The sequence below is a fragment of the Hoplias malabaricus genome, chromosome 1, assembly GCF_029633855.1.
Source record: "Hoplias malabaricus isolate fHopMal1 chromosome 1, fHopMal1.hap1, whole genome shotgun sequence".
In the NCBI taxonomy this organism is placed as follows: Eukaryota; Metazoa; Chordata; class Actinopteri; order Characiformes; family Erythrinidae; genus Hoplias; species Hoplias malabaricus.
This window is the reverse complement of record NC_089800.1, coordinates 75,500,240-75,517,624: the sequence shown is the minus strand read 5'-3', so window position 1 is coordinate 75,517,624 and position 17,385 is coordinate 75,500,240. Positions and strand designations below refer to the sequence as shown.

Below are 17,385 nucleotides of genomic sequence, written 5' to 3'. Positions count from 1 at the left end.
TAGTGTGATTTATGTAGTGCTGAGACTGGAGGAGCAACAACCGTCTCTATTTACCCTGTTCACAGAGCATCACAGTGATTACGAAGCTGTAATTTTAAGGTTCAAATACTACCTAGTGTTGCTTGAATACATTTAATTTAGAAAACATGCTGGATGAGTAAATGTCTGCTAACATTTGGCCATGTAGTGTCAGTGGAGATACTTTGTGAAGTAGAATCACACCTACAGGGGCTACAGAACTGCATGCACATGTTACAATACAATATTGTAACCTAAGAAGAAATTAAAATGGATTATGAACACACGGCTTGATTGACAACAGAAAATAAGTTGCATATTCTTAATGTTTTAAAATGTCACTTTTATTCACCATTCACTTCAGAAGTAGCTTATTTTCAGAGTACAAAACTAAATCAAAAGTATATAATTTCTACATCACTTCTGTTTGAATTTGACATTCAGAAATGTGGGTTTGTTCCTTGGCTTTAACACAGCTTTATAAATTCCTGAACACATGCACTTCAAATGCGTGACATTGCTTGCAGAGCACTTGCAAATGGTTTTATTATGAAATACATGCTTTAAAACATTCCCCAGGAACCTGGTCGACTTGCGATGCAATAAATTGAATGAGGTGAAATATAGACACGAGTTTGACATGAGAAGAGCTTTCAGTAAGTTTAGTAATACCCAGATTAAGTCTAAACATAGACTTAACAAGACTTTCCAGTGGTGATTTACCACTGGTCCTGCAATTTAGACCATGTCTGGACACCTACACATTAAACAGAATCTCTTTTGTAAAATGAGGTTTCGCTACTGTTAGATTAAAACTACAGTCAAAAAGTAACCACTGAAGCTACACGTTCATTTTCATAGGATACAGTAGATGGTGTTAGCTATAAAATAGATGTTAATATTGAAAATACCTGAAATATAATCACAGGACTCCACAAAAAGTATGCGCATATGGATAAATGCATTAATATACATTATTGCCTTCTGACTGAGGGATACTCAATGCTTAAGGTTAGGTGTATCTCCTCAAATATACACCAACATAAGTTTCAAACATGATATTTTGATGAACGATTAATGCTTTTGCTCACAATTACTTGTTCAGTTTCAATAGGAAACCATGCTCGTGTTGTTAGACACAGGAAGCATACATGTTAAATTGTTAGAAAGTAGGTGGGGAGCGATGAAAGCATTCTCAAGTTTTCTCAAACTACCAGCTAGAACACTTGAATTCATAAACGTAACCAAAGTAAACTAACTCTCAAAAATGTGTGAATATTCATTAAATATTAAATATGTATATTGATATACAAAGCATTCAGTGCATTATTAAAACTCACTGTTATTTCATACATTTGCAGACATTTCAGTCCTTGCTGGCCTTGAGTGATGGGTGGTAGGTTAACAACTTCATTTCATGCTGGGGACACAAGACCGAGGAGCTTATCTCTGAGCTTGGCTGTGATCATGTAGTCGTCAGGCTTCAGCGCTAAGCCATACGAGCAGTCCATAGTGAGGGTCTCAGAGGGGTTACTCTGGAGGGTGCACTGGTGCAGTAGGATGGCTGAGAACAAGAAGACCTCGGTCTTGGCGACCTGTTCACCAATGCATCTCCTCCTGCCTGTAGAGAAGATCATGACACTGTTGGTCAGGTCCTTGTCCAGGGCTCCATTTTCATCCAGGAACCTTGTCGGATTGAAGATGTGTGGGTCCTGCCACTTCTGAGGGTCGTGGTTGACGGACCATTGGTTGATAAACACCACTGTGTTTTTCGGGATGTGGACGCCCTCGATGGTCACATCCGAAGTGGTGGAATGGGGTATGGTCATGGGCACAAAGCTGGTGTACCGCATGGCCTCGTAGATGAAGGCTTCCAGGTAAGCCAGGTTGGCCTTGTCCTCCATCGATGGCAGTCTGTCCCGGCCCACCACTTTGTCAATGTGTTCCTGGAGTTTGGTCTGTATGGCTGGGTACTTCACTAACAGCAGAATTATCCACTGCATGGCCGTGGATACAGTGTCCTGGCCTGCTCCCATAAGATCGTTCACCGTTCCCTCCACAAAGTCCTTGGATAATATGTTGTTCTTTCCATGCTCAATCACATCAATGATGGCATCACTCATGTCTCGAGTGATATCAGGATTGAAGGTGTTTCTGTGTTGAATTACCTTGTCTTTAACAAAAGTGAAGAACTCGTCATTGATGTCCTTGAAGTTCTGGTAGATGCTGCGCACCGGATTTGGGAAGGATTGAAGCCAAGGCATGACATCCACCAAACTTCCAGCTCCCACTGTCTCTCCGAATTTGTCTATCCTCCCCAGAAGGGTCCTGAACTCTGGGTCATCATGGCCATACCTTTTCCCAAAGCAGAGGGCACAAATGACATTAGCGGCAGCGACTGTGAGTTCATGTGAGGGATTGAAACAGCGCCTGTCCACACTTTGTCTCAGGAAGCTCTTCACCATATCCATGGCTTCTGCCACAACATGTTGCTCGAATGTCTCCTTGGTCTGGCTGTTGGCTGAGGAGAAAGCCCGCAGAGTGGACTGCGCCACTCGCCTGTGCGCCTTCCACTGTTCACTGTAGTTGCTGAATACCATACTTCTTCCTCCTGAGACGATCTGGAAAGAGAGGAAGTTGGGTCTTCCTGCAAACTCTTTGCTGTGTTGCACTAAAGCTTGACGTATGGCTCTGTCTCCGTTCAGCACCACTATGTCGTTGCTGCCGAGATGGATCTGGTAGACGTTGCCATACTTCTTTGCCAGCTTGGAGAAGGTGATGTGAGGCATCTGGCCCAGTTGCATGGCATTGCCCACCAGCGGCCAAGCGAAGGGCCCTGGAAGCCTCTTCTTATGGGTGATGTTCCGAATCCAAAGGCAGGCCTCCAGGCAGAAGAGGAAGATGAAGGAAACTATAAGAGCAGGGTGAACCTGCCCACTCCATTCCTTGATGATGCTACTTGTCCTCAAGTCAAGCTCTGGTTCCGGGAATGTCATCTTTTTGTTTATAGCAACCTACAACTTGTTAAAATTTAGCTGGTTCACGTTAAAATCCAAGCTTTCGGGATACTGCAGAGGATTTCACAGCATTGACATATCTTCAGACACAGCAGACCTCACTTCTACTCATGTTCTCTAGGATTTAGGCTGAAAGGGGGCTTTCAACGTCTTTTATATATGTTTGCTGCACAGGGGCCGGGCTCGGTGTTCCTGTCTTTACTCCTCCCATAGCGGGAGCCCCGGAGAGCCGCTTACATGATCTTCCTGCCCAGAGCCATCAGTGCGCGCTGCGCCAGAGTGGAGTGAGCGCACAGAGGGAAGAGGAGGCGAAACAAAGCAGTTCAGGATCAATCCCTTTAGACAGAGAGCAGCCTCGCTTTCTCAGCGGAACGAGACTCTGTTCCAGAAGATGCTCTCTCTCTCTCTCTCTCTCTCTCTCTCTCTCTCTCTCTCTCTCTCTCTCTCTCTCACTCTCTCTCTCTCTCTCTCTCTCTCACTCTCTCTCTCGGACACGTCCGTGCGATTTGCGTAAAAGCGGCGTGGACTTGGAGAGGCGCAAAATGCGCACGGTTCGTTTCGGTATCCTTTGACCTTTTTTTTTCAAGGGTACAGACATTTAATCACCTCTGGCAGGTATTTTATAATATATATTATAAGAGAGAATTAGCCTATTTCTCTACTACTAAATGCGCATGTCACTTACTGAAATGGAGGTTAAACATGTAAAGAAATGTTTGTTTGTTCTATTTTATAGACTTGACTTTTTCCAGACTGTTTAAATCAGAAACTAAATCTGATGCTAGCGTCTCAGTGCTGTATGTTTAAGCGGGATACTTTTTAAACGTGGTTTAAGATTAAACCATGACTTGGGAACACCGGACTTCACTTTTTACTACTCGTGAGTTTTCTCAGGTGCTAGAAAGACGAACAGGTTCTCTTACAATAACGTTTACAATGAGAAATTAAACATTTCCCCCTTCCCCATTAAAACATTTAGTAGAAAAAAAGCTAGTCTGGCTAAATTAGCTATCTTAGCTAAGCGTGCATTGTTTACATGCTAAAAAACAAGGACGCTAACATTTTAAACATACTTAATCTCCCTAACTAGCGGTGTGACTACTTCATGATTTGTGTGAATTTTTACACAGCCATCATATGTGGTTTTTAGTTTATAGCATAATATACAGGGACTTTTAATGCAGTTTTTAGTACAGTTTATTTCGTTTACTGAATTAATATTATTTTTTTTACAATAGATGTTTTATTTATTATAAAACCTTACCATTTTCACAGGCTTCCAATGATTTAACATTAAATATTCAGAAGTGTATTCACTCATTTTCACTTGAAAACTCAAAATGTAACTACCTTCCAAAAGTTTATTAATTTCATAAAACAAAAGGCATTTGAAGGAGTGGAACATGAAACTTTAAACACGTCTAAAGCAACACATGAGCAGTAATTAGTGAAAAAGGTTTTTATCCGTGGTCATTGTTGTAGCTACAACCAGGTTCATATTTAAGCTCCTGTTAAGCTAGACCTCGTTTGAGCCGGGTTGCCAAACCCTCTGCATCTGTACTCCACTGAATAATAACATGACCATGAGCATGACTGAAAGTGTAAGCATGCCTGTCCTCCGTCCAAAGTTTCATTCTGTGAGAGGGCTGTGGATGCCAGCGATGTCGCGTGCGTGCGTCTCGTCCACGGGGTCTCAAAGCATGATGTCAGAGTTATTTTAAGGATTCTGTTTAGATGCAACCCTGAAAAAAATAGTCATTCGTCCCCAAGAATAAACAACAGTTCCCAGAGGGGTTTCGTAATAGACTTTTCACTTCTTTGGCAGTGAGGGCAACAGATTGCTAGTTTAAAGGTGCAGTAAGTGGTTTTTATTTCATTGTCTAACTAGTAAAAACTGTGTGAAAGTTTGAAGGAGATATTATTAAAATATTATTTTAGCAATGTATCCTGCAAAAGTGTAAAAATAAATAAATGTTCTGTTTCATTCCTGAGTGTCAGTGTTTGTTGTTGTGGTTCCCCTGCGGGGCCACTAGAGGTCTTGATTAATGTACTAAAGGACATTAATAATTACTCGGGATTTGGGATGTGCAACCTCTGGTGGCTGCGTAGGTAATCTACAACAGCACAGACAGGCACTCCAGTGAAACTGACTGGTGCATCTTTAAATTACTGTGGTTATAAATATAAAATATAAGTGTAGTGAAGTTATTTCTTCTCATGCACATCTGCACAGTCTGTTGTTAGAGATGATCACTGTATCTGTACAGCTTACTACACTCTGCTTAAAGTGCTTAAATGAATACAATTTTTGCTTAGATTTTCTTATTAAGCATAAAAATGGATTCTACATTGTGCTTAAATTGTCTCTATTTTTGATAATGATATATGAATAATTATCCAATAAATGAGGGATAAAACTTCATGTGTTGTCAATGAGCCTCAATTATAAATTATTTATACTGGAACTCCACTGAATTTTCCAGATTTGTGCCTAAGTAAGTAATTAAAATCTAAACAAACAACAGGGTGATTTGGTGTCAAACACTCAGCTCTAAATACACTTGCCAAGTCAGAATAGTGCTTATTGTTGATGAAGGGTTTACATTTCTAAATAATCACTTAGAGAAAGCTCTTATAAAAACTTGTTCATTTGCTGGTATTTTGCTAATTTGTGTAATGTTTGGCTTAAACTTGCCAGGTTTATGTTTGCAGGTTGTGATCTGTAATTTTTTATTCACTGTTTAAATTACCACAGAAACTCATTTGTAACTCGAGCTGTCATGCAGTCAGCCATCTTCTGAATTAGAGACATTTCCAAAAATCTGTGACATACTTTGTTGAAAATAACACAAGTATTAAAAAACCTAGCACCATTTCTAAACAGCCTTGTTCAGAATGTCCTGTTTCAGCAGCTGTTCCTTTAAATGAGAATGAGCCACTGTTTACACTGAGGGCACCGCAGGGAGAAGTGTGGAGGAGAAGCTTGGTTTTTGGACATTTTTACTTGGTTTTCTTTCTTGTCTATTCTCATTTTTGCTGTTTTCATTCAGTACTTCACTGAACCTTGCTGCGATTGGAGAGACTTCTAAGCTCTGTTCTAACAGGAGGCAGGATAATGAGAAATTCTCTGCACAAAATCAGAAAGTCTTGTTTATCCTGTATTTCCCAACTCACTCACACCACAAAAAAATGACTGGGTGGTCTTATCTCAGTGTGAGAGTTGGTAGGTACTCCAGATACACTGTTAATGGGCTACATTCTTTCACTCATTCATTATCTGAAACCACTTTTCCAGTTGAGGGTTGCTGTATGTCTGATGCCTCCATACAATCACTGGGTTAAAGACAGGCACAGGGCAAGTCATCCTACACTACTTAATTTTACCATCTTGAATAAATGTAAGACATTTAGTTTATCACACATTTTCTATAGATTATTGTAACACTGTAACATTTGATCAGTAGGGTTAGCAATGCCCTCCCTGCTTGACCTCAAACCCCACCTATGAGTACAACCATAGACTCATGATCAAAATTTCCCTTTAATTTAGTCATTGACAATTCCACCTTTAATTAGATTAGCATTCCCCCAATCACACAAGGTGCCACCAACCTGGAAGGATGAGTCCTGGCACTTGCTTCCTCTGAGAGATGAATTCAACTGCACAGCTCTGTTTCGCTTGGAGGAGAACAATAATACTCAGACACTTCTGTGTTGATTTCCAAAGTCATTTACAACATGATCTCATGTGAAATGTATTAAAATTTAATATCTTAAAACATCTGACCAATCATTACATAGAGATACGGCTGAGACACAAAGGTAATGAAGTTTCAGTGATGTAAATGGGTACTTACATAAAGTATTTGTGTAGCTCCAGTGCCCTGTTCATTTCAGCAAGAGTCTCTGCACTTTCATATTTAGCTAAAGCTATGGCTGGAAAGAATCAGGTGATAATTGAGGTAATACAGTAGTAGGTACCAAGAATTCTGCTTTGCACATAGAGTAGACTTTAAGGGGCATTACAGCCTAAAACTAGCATTTAAAATGTTATTTGTTGTGTTATTATAATGTTCTCTAATGGATCCCCTTATGTAATATAGCCTCTTATCTTTTAAAGAGGCTTTAGGCTAGTTGTTAGAATATTTCTGTTAAGGTTCGAGGGTTTGCTTCTAGCCACATGAACAATAGTGACATTATGTCCTAAAAAAATAGAGGATTTTGAATCATGAATATCAAGCAAATTCATCTGAAATTCCAATGTGATATATTGTTTTGCAACCCGGTCTCACACCTATTCGTGATATAGTCACATATGTAGGAGACTGCAATTCGTGACATAGTCACAAGTTTTTAACATTTTATGTGACAATATCACGATCATAAGTGAATGGGTAATTACCATAGAAACACTCATATCAGTGCCCCGTGTTATGCGACAGTAACACGATAACTCCTCCTCATTAAGGCGTCATTGCCATCCGTTAATACCACGGTCTTATTCATTATTTGCTAAAATATCGACGCAAATAATGGCTAGAGAAATGTCCTTTTCTGTACTAACCTTTTGAAAATTAGTCAAAATAACGTTAAGTGAAAGAAATGTTAAAGCTAAAGTAGGACACCAATAATAAGCACTGCTTAGGAGAAATATTATAATAAAATACTTTATGCCTTTGTTGGAATAAGAACCTATGATATGTAATTCACATTATGCCTTTTTCTATGTTATGAGTAATGACGCCTGTAATGAGGAAGAGTTTTCGTGTTACTGTCATATAGTGTTTCTATGGTAATGGTCCATTCACTTATGATCGTGATATTGTCGCATAAAATGTGGAAAATATGCGACTATGTCATGAATTGCAGTCTCCTGTATGTGTGACTATATCACGAATAGGTGTGAGACCGGGTTGTGTTTTTCTCTAGTGCAGTGTGGTTTGCACACGGGAATATGGCACACCAACCTTCTTCCACCTTCACGATGCATCATATGAGGTTGAGTATTTAATTTAGAAAGTCTTTATAACCACAGCTGGAGGCAAGCAGGTAAGTTTACAAAAGATAACGTTAGGGTTACATTTTTAAAATTTTGATTGAAGTGCCCCTGAAGCACAGAATATTTCATATCACTTTTGTATCACGATATCTAAACTGTGGGTGTGCTACAGTAGGTATATATAACACAAGACATCTGTGTCTCTGGTTGGAATAGTAGCTAACTTAGCATGAATGATTTCTGCTTAGTTATGTTTACACTGTTGTGGTGGGCAGGACATATCTCAGTCAGCTCTAAGACATGTGCTTGGCACGTAATACAAAGTCAATGTATTCCTCATGGAAATCACAGTTTCAGCCAATCTATTAACCTCTCAGCTGAAGGACTAATTCAAGTTCCTGAGGCGAAACATTTCTTCCCCCAGCGCCAGAGAAGACATTAGTGTTTCTCCTTCCTCACCAGCAGCAGAGTTTGTTTTCACAGGGAGTTAATGGCTGTAATTGTGGACACTAAAACACTTCTGTAGTGAAGCCAAGTGAGTTTAGAGGGACAGAGTCTACTAATAATCTTAAACAGTCTTTCCTTTTACGGACGAGTGTATGTGTGTGTGCATGCAGGGTTCTTATGTGAAGGTTGGCTGGGATTAGGCACATCTATTTTGAATTCATTATTCACAACAGTCAACAAAGAGTGGGACAAAGTATGTTTAAAACTATTATTGAGATTCAACAATCTCAAAGGTGTAATGAGCATATGCTAATATAGTTGCCTGAATGTAAACCCACAATTTTAGCTGGGCCCTGCTCTCTGAGATTTTGAAAAATACACAGAGGCTAAACACATTCATCAATGGTCTGCGTGGGTTTCCTTCAGATGCTCAGGTTTGCTTTCACAGTCCAAAAATACATGTTCCCAAAAGTGTTCTTAGGTGTGGGAGTGATGCGCTGTGATGGACTGGTGCGCAGTCCAGGGTGTGTTTCTGCCTTTCACCCAGTGATTCTGGCTAGGCTCTGGCCCCACTACAACACTGAACAGGATGAACCAATTACAGAAAATGAATGAAGTGTATATTAAATAAGTGGGGATGTCTGCATTATTTAAAGGCTTCGTTGTCAAATACTTAAATAACTGATTTTCCTAAATTATATTCAATATTTGTTTCAGCTCTAGTCCACTCAATAATGTCTTTCAAAAATGGTCATACATAGCTGGGCTCTATGCCTAAAAGAACCTGGCAACTCATGTGAAAATACTTTGTAGCTCCAGTCTCTTAAAATGAAAAGGATAAATAGGATAAATGGTACATTGTATGGCTTACCTTCCAACTGTCAAGTTAACATTAAGCATGCTGGGCCTGTGATATTTTAGCATCATATTTTGCAGCCTTAGGTTAGCACACATCGTTGTTGGGTTGAACTTACTGATTCAGAGACCTATGAAGTTCCCACAAAGCTCTGGTCCAGGGAGCTGCACATGCATGACAGGAACAGCCCTACACAGCTTTGAAGTATTTTTTTTCCTTCCTTTTTTTTAATCAAAGAACCCTATCAGAAAATCAGGAAAAGAGCAGAAATAAACAGACCTTGCTTTCCCAAAGCAGCATCATGTGAAAAAAAATGCATACTGATGTTCTAATGGACTCATGAACCTCAAAGTTGTCTCAATCCTACAGTGTGAATGAAAAGATCCAGTGTGGTAAAGCGCTCTTATGCTGTGTCTGAACTTAATTACAACTCTATGGAGCACTGTCAACAAAACCAGATATAACTTATAATTGTGGGTCTAGAATAAAGCATTCAGTCATATATCCTGTTCATGAGTAGTCTGGAAATGAGGATTTAGGATATGTCTGATCTAAGGAAGCATAACTGTCGAGGATGGGCAAGCAGGACTTCATTTATCCAAAAGATCCACAAATGGTAAACTTGTGTTGCTTTGAAAAATGTTTCCTCCTGGCCCAGAGTCTTCTTTTCTGGGGAATCCTCCAAACGTAGCATAGCTCCATCCTCCACTCTGCACACACATGGCTTCTCATGTTGCCATCAGGACTAATTAGAGCCAGGCCTTGCGGTGTGTGTGTGTACGTGTGTGTGTGTCTTCCATGTGGCTGCCGTGTTTGCCTGTGATTATCCCCTGTAACCTGGCTGTGAAAAGCTGGCTCTGACCCCGGCCTGACTCTCCTGGGGGACTGAGACTGGGGTGGTGTGCGTGTGCATGTGCATGTATGTGTGTGTGCTCGAGTTTGAATCACTGGTAGTGTGCAGTGTATGCAGACAGGTCTCACTGTGGACACGGCTTGTCCGCCTCTGGAGCTAATCATTGTTTACTAGTCTCATTTCCACTTCTTGGTGAGCTACTGTCACGCATGGCCCAGAGGAAGGGGGAAATAGGGGGAGGGGAGAAAGCCTGGGGGTCAAACAGGCCATTTAGAGGCACCTGGGACTGCAGGGGGTGAAAACGCTCCAGTCTCTCACACACCTCAGGTGATTTTAACATATACCAAACATGAGGCTGAGCTGATAGCCTGCCTTGATCTATTCTCTTATCGTTGCTGTCCAAAGAAAAAGATACAATATCTCCATTTTTGTCCATGTTCAGTTTACTACATCCTTACAGAACTTGTCTTTCACACTGTGTGAATGATGAACAGGAACAACATTACAACAGCAAATTTACATGACATGTTTCAAAGTTACATTCCATTCCATTCCATTCGAGTACAAGCGGCTGAGATGAACTTCCTCTGAAAGGTGTCTGGACTCTCCCTTAGAGACAGGGTTAGGAGCTCGAAAATCAGGAAGAGACTCGGAGTGGAGCCACTGCTCCTCGACATCGAGAGGAGCCAGTTGAGGTGGCATCTGGTGCGGATGCTTTCCGGACGCTTTCCTGGTGAGGTGTTCAGGGCACGTCCAATGGGGAGGAGACCCCGGGGAAGACCCAGAATATGCTGGAGAGACTACATGTCTTGACTAACCTGGGACCGCCTTGGTATCCACACAAAAATAGCTAGAAGACGTGTGGGATAGGGGAGAGGGAGCGCTGGTTTTCTTTACTCAGACCGCTTCCCCTGTGACCTGGCACCGGATGAGCGGTGGATAATAGATGGATAGATGGATTGATCTTTCAAAGTTACTATATTGGAGATTCATGTATTTCTTTGGGCAGGGACATTTTGAAAAAATAAACAGGTACATGATCATGTCATTACTAGGGCAAACTGAACTTATCCTCATGCAGTGAGAAGAAAATGTTGAAAAAATATACATTCTCTAGGATACAGTGCTGGAAATGTAGACACGCAACGGTATGAAAATTTAATATCCAAATTATAGTGGCCAAAATTGATGCTGAAATGTACTGAAAATGTTCAAAAATTACAGAAATCACAAAAAAATTAATAATTTCAGCAAGTTTTATATTGAACACATACAATTACCAGCATTATATACTCATTTAAATGTATGTTGGATATACTGTGTATGCCGGATAAGCGCTTACAGACAATGAATGAATTGTACTCATTTAAATAAAGTTAAAACATAAAAGAGACCTAAACAAAAAATAAACATGGTAGTCTTGTTTACGTGATTAATTCACATGTAGTTGGTAATACTAACATCAGGGATTTTACCGTGGTTTACCATGAAACTGGTAATCGCTTCTTGTCTACAGCAAAGAACAGCCAACAACAAATAGATAAAACATACAAAAGTTCTAGACAGTAGGCAATTCTTAAAATCTTTCCAGCAGTTTTCATTTATTGACAACAATTGGCTGTCATTCAGTGCAGATATAATTATACAATATTATTAATCTATATTTATTTTATTGAGTTTTTAACCCCCTGGTGTCACTGCTGAACTGAGAATAGTCCACCAACCATATATGACCAGCTAAGAACATCCTAGGAGCAGCATCTTGTGTCCATTGATAATGAACTAGAGCAGCAGTTCTCAAAGTGTGGCGCTAATGCAAGGTAAATGAATGGCCATGTTTTAGCACTGCTAGCACTGTATGTGAGAATTTTTTCTCATCTACAAAAGGTGGGCACTGGACTAGGCAACAGATGAGGTAGTGTTTCTGATTTTACGTCTAGAAGGTGGACCAAGGAGGTAGGTGTGTAATAGACTGAACAGTGAGCGGACGCTGTGTTTTAAAACTCCAGGTTCAATGCTGTGTCTGATCCACTCGTACCAGCGCAACACACACTAACACGCATCCAGCATGTCAGTGTCACTGTAGTGCTGAGAATGATCCACTCCCCAAAAAGTGCCAATCAAATGTAAGAGTGTAGAAAAAAGGAGATGGCTTTAATATTATACTGTATCGCTGATATTTTGCAGTTACATTCTCATGCTGGATAGGAGTGACAGGAGCTTTTTCTCAGCATGACTGAAGTGTCTCAAAACTCATTACATAATAAATTACATTAATTAATCATGATCATCTACTTGAAATGCATAGAAAAGCAAGTGAGTTCACCATGAACCTCCCCGACTCACAGTTCACCTGCTTGACATTTCTTGCTGTTTTTTTTTTTTTTTTGATTATATAAATCTGGAGCGTGTTTACAGTTTGTTCTTATTTTATGTTTACGCTATATGGCCAAAGATTTTTGAGGCCATGCTCTTCCAACATTGATTCTGTAGTCAAGAGTTTTAATGGGGAGTTTGTTCTGCTTTTGTTGCAGTAACAACCCCTACACTCATCACAGCCTGATGTCTATTGATAGGTCTGGATCAGAAGGTCCTCTCTAGCTCATCCCAAAAGTACTAGATGGAGCTCGACCACTACAGAGTGAAGATGAAGCGGCCTGAAGATTTTGCGATTTATAACCCTCTAGGCCACGATGAGGCTATGCTAATGTACAGCTGCTCCCAAGTGTGATTTAATTTCATACTTTGCTACCCACCCAGCAAAAACTTGTTGAAAAGGGGATTTGGCCAGACGTCTTAGCCATATATATGTATATTTATATATATATATATATATATATATATATATATACGGTTGAAAATGAAAGTTCAAGAGACGTGTAAAACATGCCTCTGCATTTAAAATTGGTTGAAGCTAAGTAAATCGTCTGCAAAAATATGTCTGTCTTGGGCTAAGTTTGGACCAAATCAGACGGACCAAACAGAGCCCAAATTTTAACATTTATTTTTGGGCTAAATAAAGGCTATGGGGGACTGATCAGATTTAGCTAAAAAATGTTCATATGACGTCTGGTGTTTGATGGGTACTTACATTATAAAAGCTGTGCATCAGTGGCGGATGCTGGTCTTTTTCAAGGAGGGTAAGCTTTATTTCGGCCTACATCATAAAATGTGTCGGTTTATTTATACGTAAATTCTACCCTCTGTTCCTTTTCAACAAAATGATCTGTGACCCTGTCGTACCAACAAGGGACTTTTCCAGGGACTTGACTAGTGTCCTCTCAATGGCCAGCAGAGCTAGGCTGCTTAAACGGCCTTGGCCCATGTGAAGTGTGTCCGCCTGTGAGTGCTTTGTGACGGTGGAGGGGCTCAGCAGCACCCGCTGGTCAGAAACTGCGATAGAAGTCAGAAAGAGTGAAAGAAGTCAGTCTCCAAACACAAGCAGCTACAAAAAAACCACCAGTAATAGAAGCTCGATTTGTCGCTAGTCGTTTTTAACAAAGAAAATGCCACTAAGAGGTTTAAGAAAGTCTGGTTCAACGCAGAAAAGAATGAAAATGTAATGCTCCCTCGGATCTTTACACCAAAGGGTCGCTGATTCGCTCATTTCGCTGTCAATCAAAAAGGGATTCAGCCTCAGACAGATCATCCAATCATCATGCAGAAGCTGAGCGTCCGGGCCAGGCGAGGCCCGCCCACTGCCCCTTAGACCCCCAGAGACACCGAGCGTCCGATGGGCGGGACAAAGCCCAGCATTTATCCAATCAGTCGTTTCGTTTCCCTGCACTTCGCTGCTTCTCCATTGAACTCAGTGTTTAAATCACTGTTAATCTGCGCGAATGATTGAGAGGAAAGCCGCGTCTTTACCAGTGATAAGAAGCTGATACTGAACAAAAGTTAATCGCGTTGTAGTGTATATTTATTCAATGACATGTACACACAACAGTATATATTTGATCACTTATTTTTTAACATTTTAGGGGAAGCTGAGCTTCCCTTGCAGTCTTAGAGCAATCGCCACTGCTGTGTATGTAAATGAATGTAAACACAGTCTATAGTGGTCTGGTTTGGACAAATATTTATGTGATTTTCAAATCTCCCCAGAAGTCCCATTCATGTTTCTTTATCAACTGCATGGCACCTACATGACTCTATTTGGCTGTACTCACTCGGCACCTGGTTGGTTTTCCACTGTAAAGCTCTCAAACCCTACTCTGAAATCTAGCTGGTCACAAAGCTCTGCCTCTAACGGGAACCACTAGTTTTGGAAACCACAACAACAACAACAACAACTGCGGTAATGTTAAGCATTGTTTACTCATTGTGTATTCACATGTTCTTGTTCTAGATCAGTGTATTTGTTGCATTCCTGTCTACGTTTCACTGGAGTCATTTGTCGGCCACAGCTCCAGGGAATGTTTAAACCTTTTCAAAAGGCCACAGCGTAATTTTATGAGCTGCCGTTGATATTGTAAAATAAAAGATATTGTACTGCAGCTTGGAGATTTTTTGAAGGCCTATTTTGGGTTGGATGTCAGCATTTTGTTGTGTAGACAAGTCTCTCTGGCCAATCAGTGCTCTACGAAGTTTACACATCACTGTTTAGTCCCTACTCAGCTTGCTTTGAACCAGCTTCACAGTGGTGGTCCTGACCATTGAAGAACAGGTTAAAAGTGAGCAAGCAATGACTGCACAGCAACAAATAGAACACTGATCTGGTGATTCTAGCTCTCGCCTGAGGGGCACAGGCAGATATTTAAGTGTGGCACTGTGAATGTTTGTGTGTCTTGCCAGCTGTCTTCTTCCAAGAGGCTGTGTTTAGCCTGTTCTCTCTCTGATTTCACATTCCTAGGGGTTTGGGAGGATTCTTCCAGGAGACCATCAATCCACAAGAACTTGTGGCTCCACTGATAAGCAGATCTGATGAGCATGACTCCTGCATTCTCTGACCATCGTGGCAACATTTCAGTGAAATCAGCTGCAAGTAATGTCCACTGCTCGGAGGCTGACCACTTGACCAAAAATCATATGTATAAATAATGGATTGGAGTGAGCCTAGAGTAAATATTCAGAAAATACAATGTTGTAATTTACTGTGTTATATTTGGCTTTGTGCTATATTTTGTTAGATTGACTTCTCTGATCTTTAAATTTGGACCAGTCGTTTGTAAATATCACCTCGTAGCAAAGTTCTTCATAAAACAATACGGCACGCAGTGGTGCAGCTGCACATGACTTTAAGTTCACCGAAGTTTAGGGGCACACTTGAAATTAAGGGCTATATATGACTTGTAAATCACCAGCAATGTTCCGCCTTATAGGAACACTGGGTACTGAAGTAACATAGTGCAGTTTCTGCAGTGCTGGGCCCAGATTAGCAACAACAGAGCCTATATTCTCATTGTAGCACAGTGAAACATCACAATTTTTAAGCTGTCATTTTATTTAATTATATATATTTACACTTATATAGCAGCTTTCTAGATACCCAAGGACGCTTTACAATCAAAACTGCTCAGAACGCCATTCCATTTTAAGATAAAATATTACCACTCATATTAGTGCAACAAACACTGACCCAACAACACCACGTCAGTGTCACTGTATGGTCAGAGGAGTGGAGAGAATGGACTGTGAATGTAGAAACAAGAAGGTGTTCATAATGTTATGGTAGAGAGGTGTACCCTACTCTAGAGAAATATGTGATATAATTAAGTGATCTCATAATCAATAAAATGGTCTCTGATTGGATAATTTCAAATCATAATTCCACTGTGTGGTTTCCCAAGAACTCATGACAAAAGGTTCCTTGAGGGATGTGCACATATAAATAAACTTTTCCTAGACTATGTAAGCCAAGAACTGTTCCAGAACTTTTATTTTAAGAGTACACAGTCTAAATTTGGATTTACATCAGTACACAAATATTTAGTCTGGGGCTAAGTATAGCTAAGGCCACCAACACAGAGAAACAGGGATGCTCATTCCCCACCATGTGAAACTTTGCAAACTAGGCTAAAGTTACTTTAGAGGGTTAGTTTCATAATTCCTTGATATGCTCCCTGCCCCTCTATGAGTCTGCTGAGTGACTGAGTGGGACGTCTGCTGAGGCATCATGTATTATGCATCGTTATTTGTTCCTTTTTTCCTAAGAGTTTAGTGCGTGCTGAGTTGAGCTTGCGTGCCATGCGGGCCTAGCGTGCGCGCATTTCGGTCACTGGGCCCCGACCTCCCCGGGGGAGCAGGGGGTGGAGATTCTGCCAAGAGATTAAAATGAGACGCAGGGAGAGAGAGAGAGAGAGAGAGAGAGAGAGAGAGAGAGAGAGAGAGAGATGAGGGGAGGGGGCAGTACTGTGAGAAATGGCTTCCAGATGACCCCAATTTTATTTGAGTTTAGCTCATCTGTTGCTGCTGATAGACCGGCCAGGGCACGCATAATTTATCACTCTACGTAGTAGACTGTGTTCCACATATCGCAGAGTGACCATCACTCAGCTTGCACACTTGAAGGCTAAAAAATTCATACATTTTTAAATTTAAATTACAATTTAAAACACAGTTTCAGTTACAGCATTTAGAAAGTAACACTGGGTAGTATTTTTAGCTTAAAAATACTGCTTCAAAATCATTCTGATGTGCCCCTGACCTGTAATAGGAAGAACAGAGCCTCTATCATTGCTAATCTGGGCTCAGAACTGCAAAAACAGCACTGTGTAAATCTGGTAGCAGGTAGGAGACCGCCACCCCTCCCTCCCCCTCCATTTTAGGAGAGTGCCATGAAAGTGAATTGCGCTATGCAGCTGTAGAGGGAGCCCAGGAGCAAAAATACCTAATCTGTAGATGAGGTGGACAAATCAGCAGCAACTAAACACACATGTCATGTGACATCACACTTATGATAAACTAGCTTGAACTCAATTCAAGCCCCCAAAAAAGCTGCTGTGGTAGATAGTTGCAGTTTAAGTTGCGGTCACAGTATAGATACTATACTCTCTATTAGACACACATACTTAATTGGTCCTTCTTGTAGATGTAGTAGCTCGTCTGTTGCTGCATAGTTTGTCTTAGTCCTCTTCTGGTCCTTAATCAGTATCCACAACCATGTCAGTGTCACTAGAGCAGTGAGAACGATCCCCTTCCCAAAAATACCTGCTCAGTGTTGGTCTTGTGAGGATCCTGACGACTGAAGAACAGG

At 40.8% G+C, this 17,385-nt stretch overlaps 1 protein-coding gene across 1 annotated transcript; it reads right to left on the bottom strand.

The window, feature by feature from the left end:
* Window positions 1-365: 365 nt before the first annotated feature.
* cyp1c2 (cytochrome P450, family 1, subfamily C, polypeptide 2) lies at window positions 366-3,141 on the bottom strand. Its single transcript, XM_066683637.1, has one exon. The coding sequence runs from the start codon at window positions 3,012-3,014 to the stop codon at window positions 1,434-1,436; it is 1,581 nt and encodes a 526-aa protein (XP_066539734.1). The 5' UTR covers window positions 3,015-3,141; the 3' UTR covers window positions 366-1,433.
* Window positions 3,142-17,385: the final 14,244 nt, after the last annotated feature.

What these genes read in the sequence shown, in the direction of transcription:
- cyp1c2 (XM_066683637.1), bottom strand. Translation starts at nt 3,014, where the DNA reads ATGACATTCCCGGAACCAGAGCTTGACTTGAGGACAAGTAGCATCATC.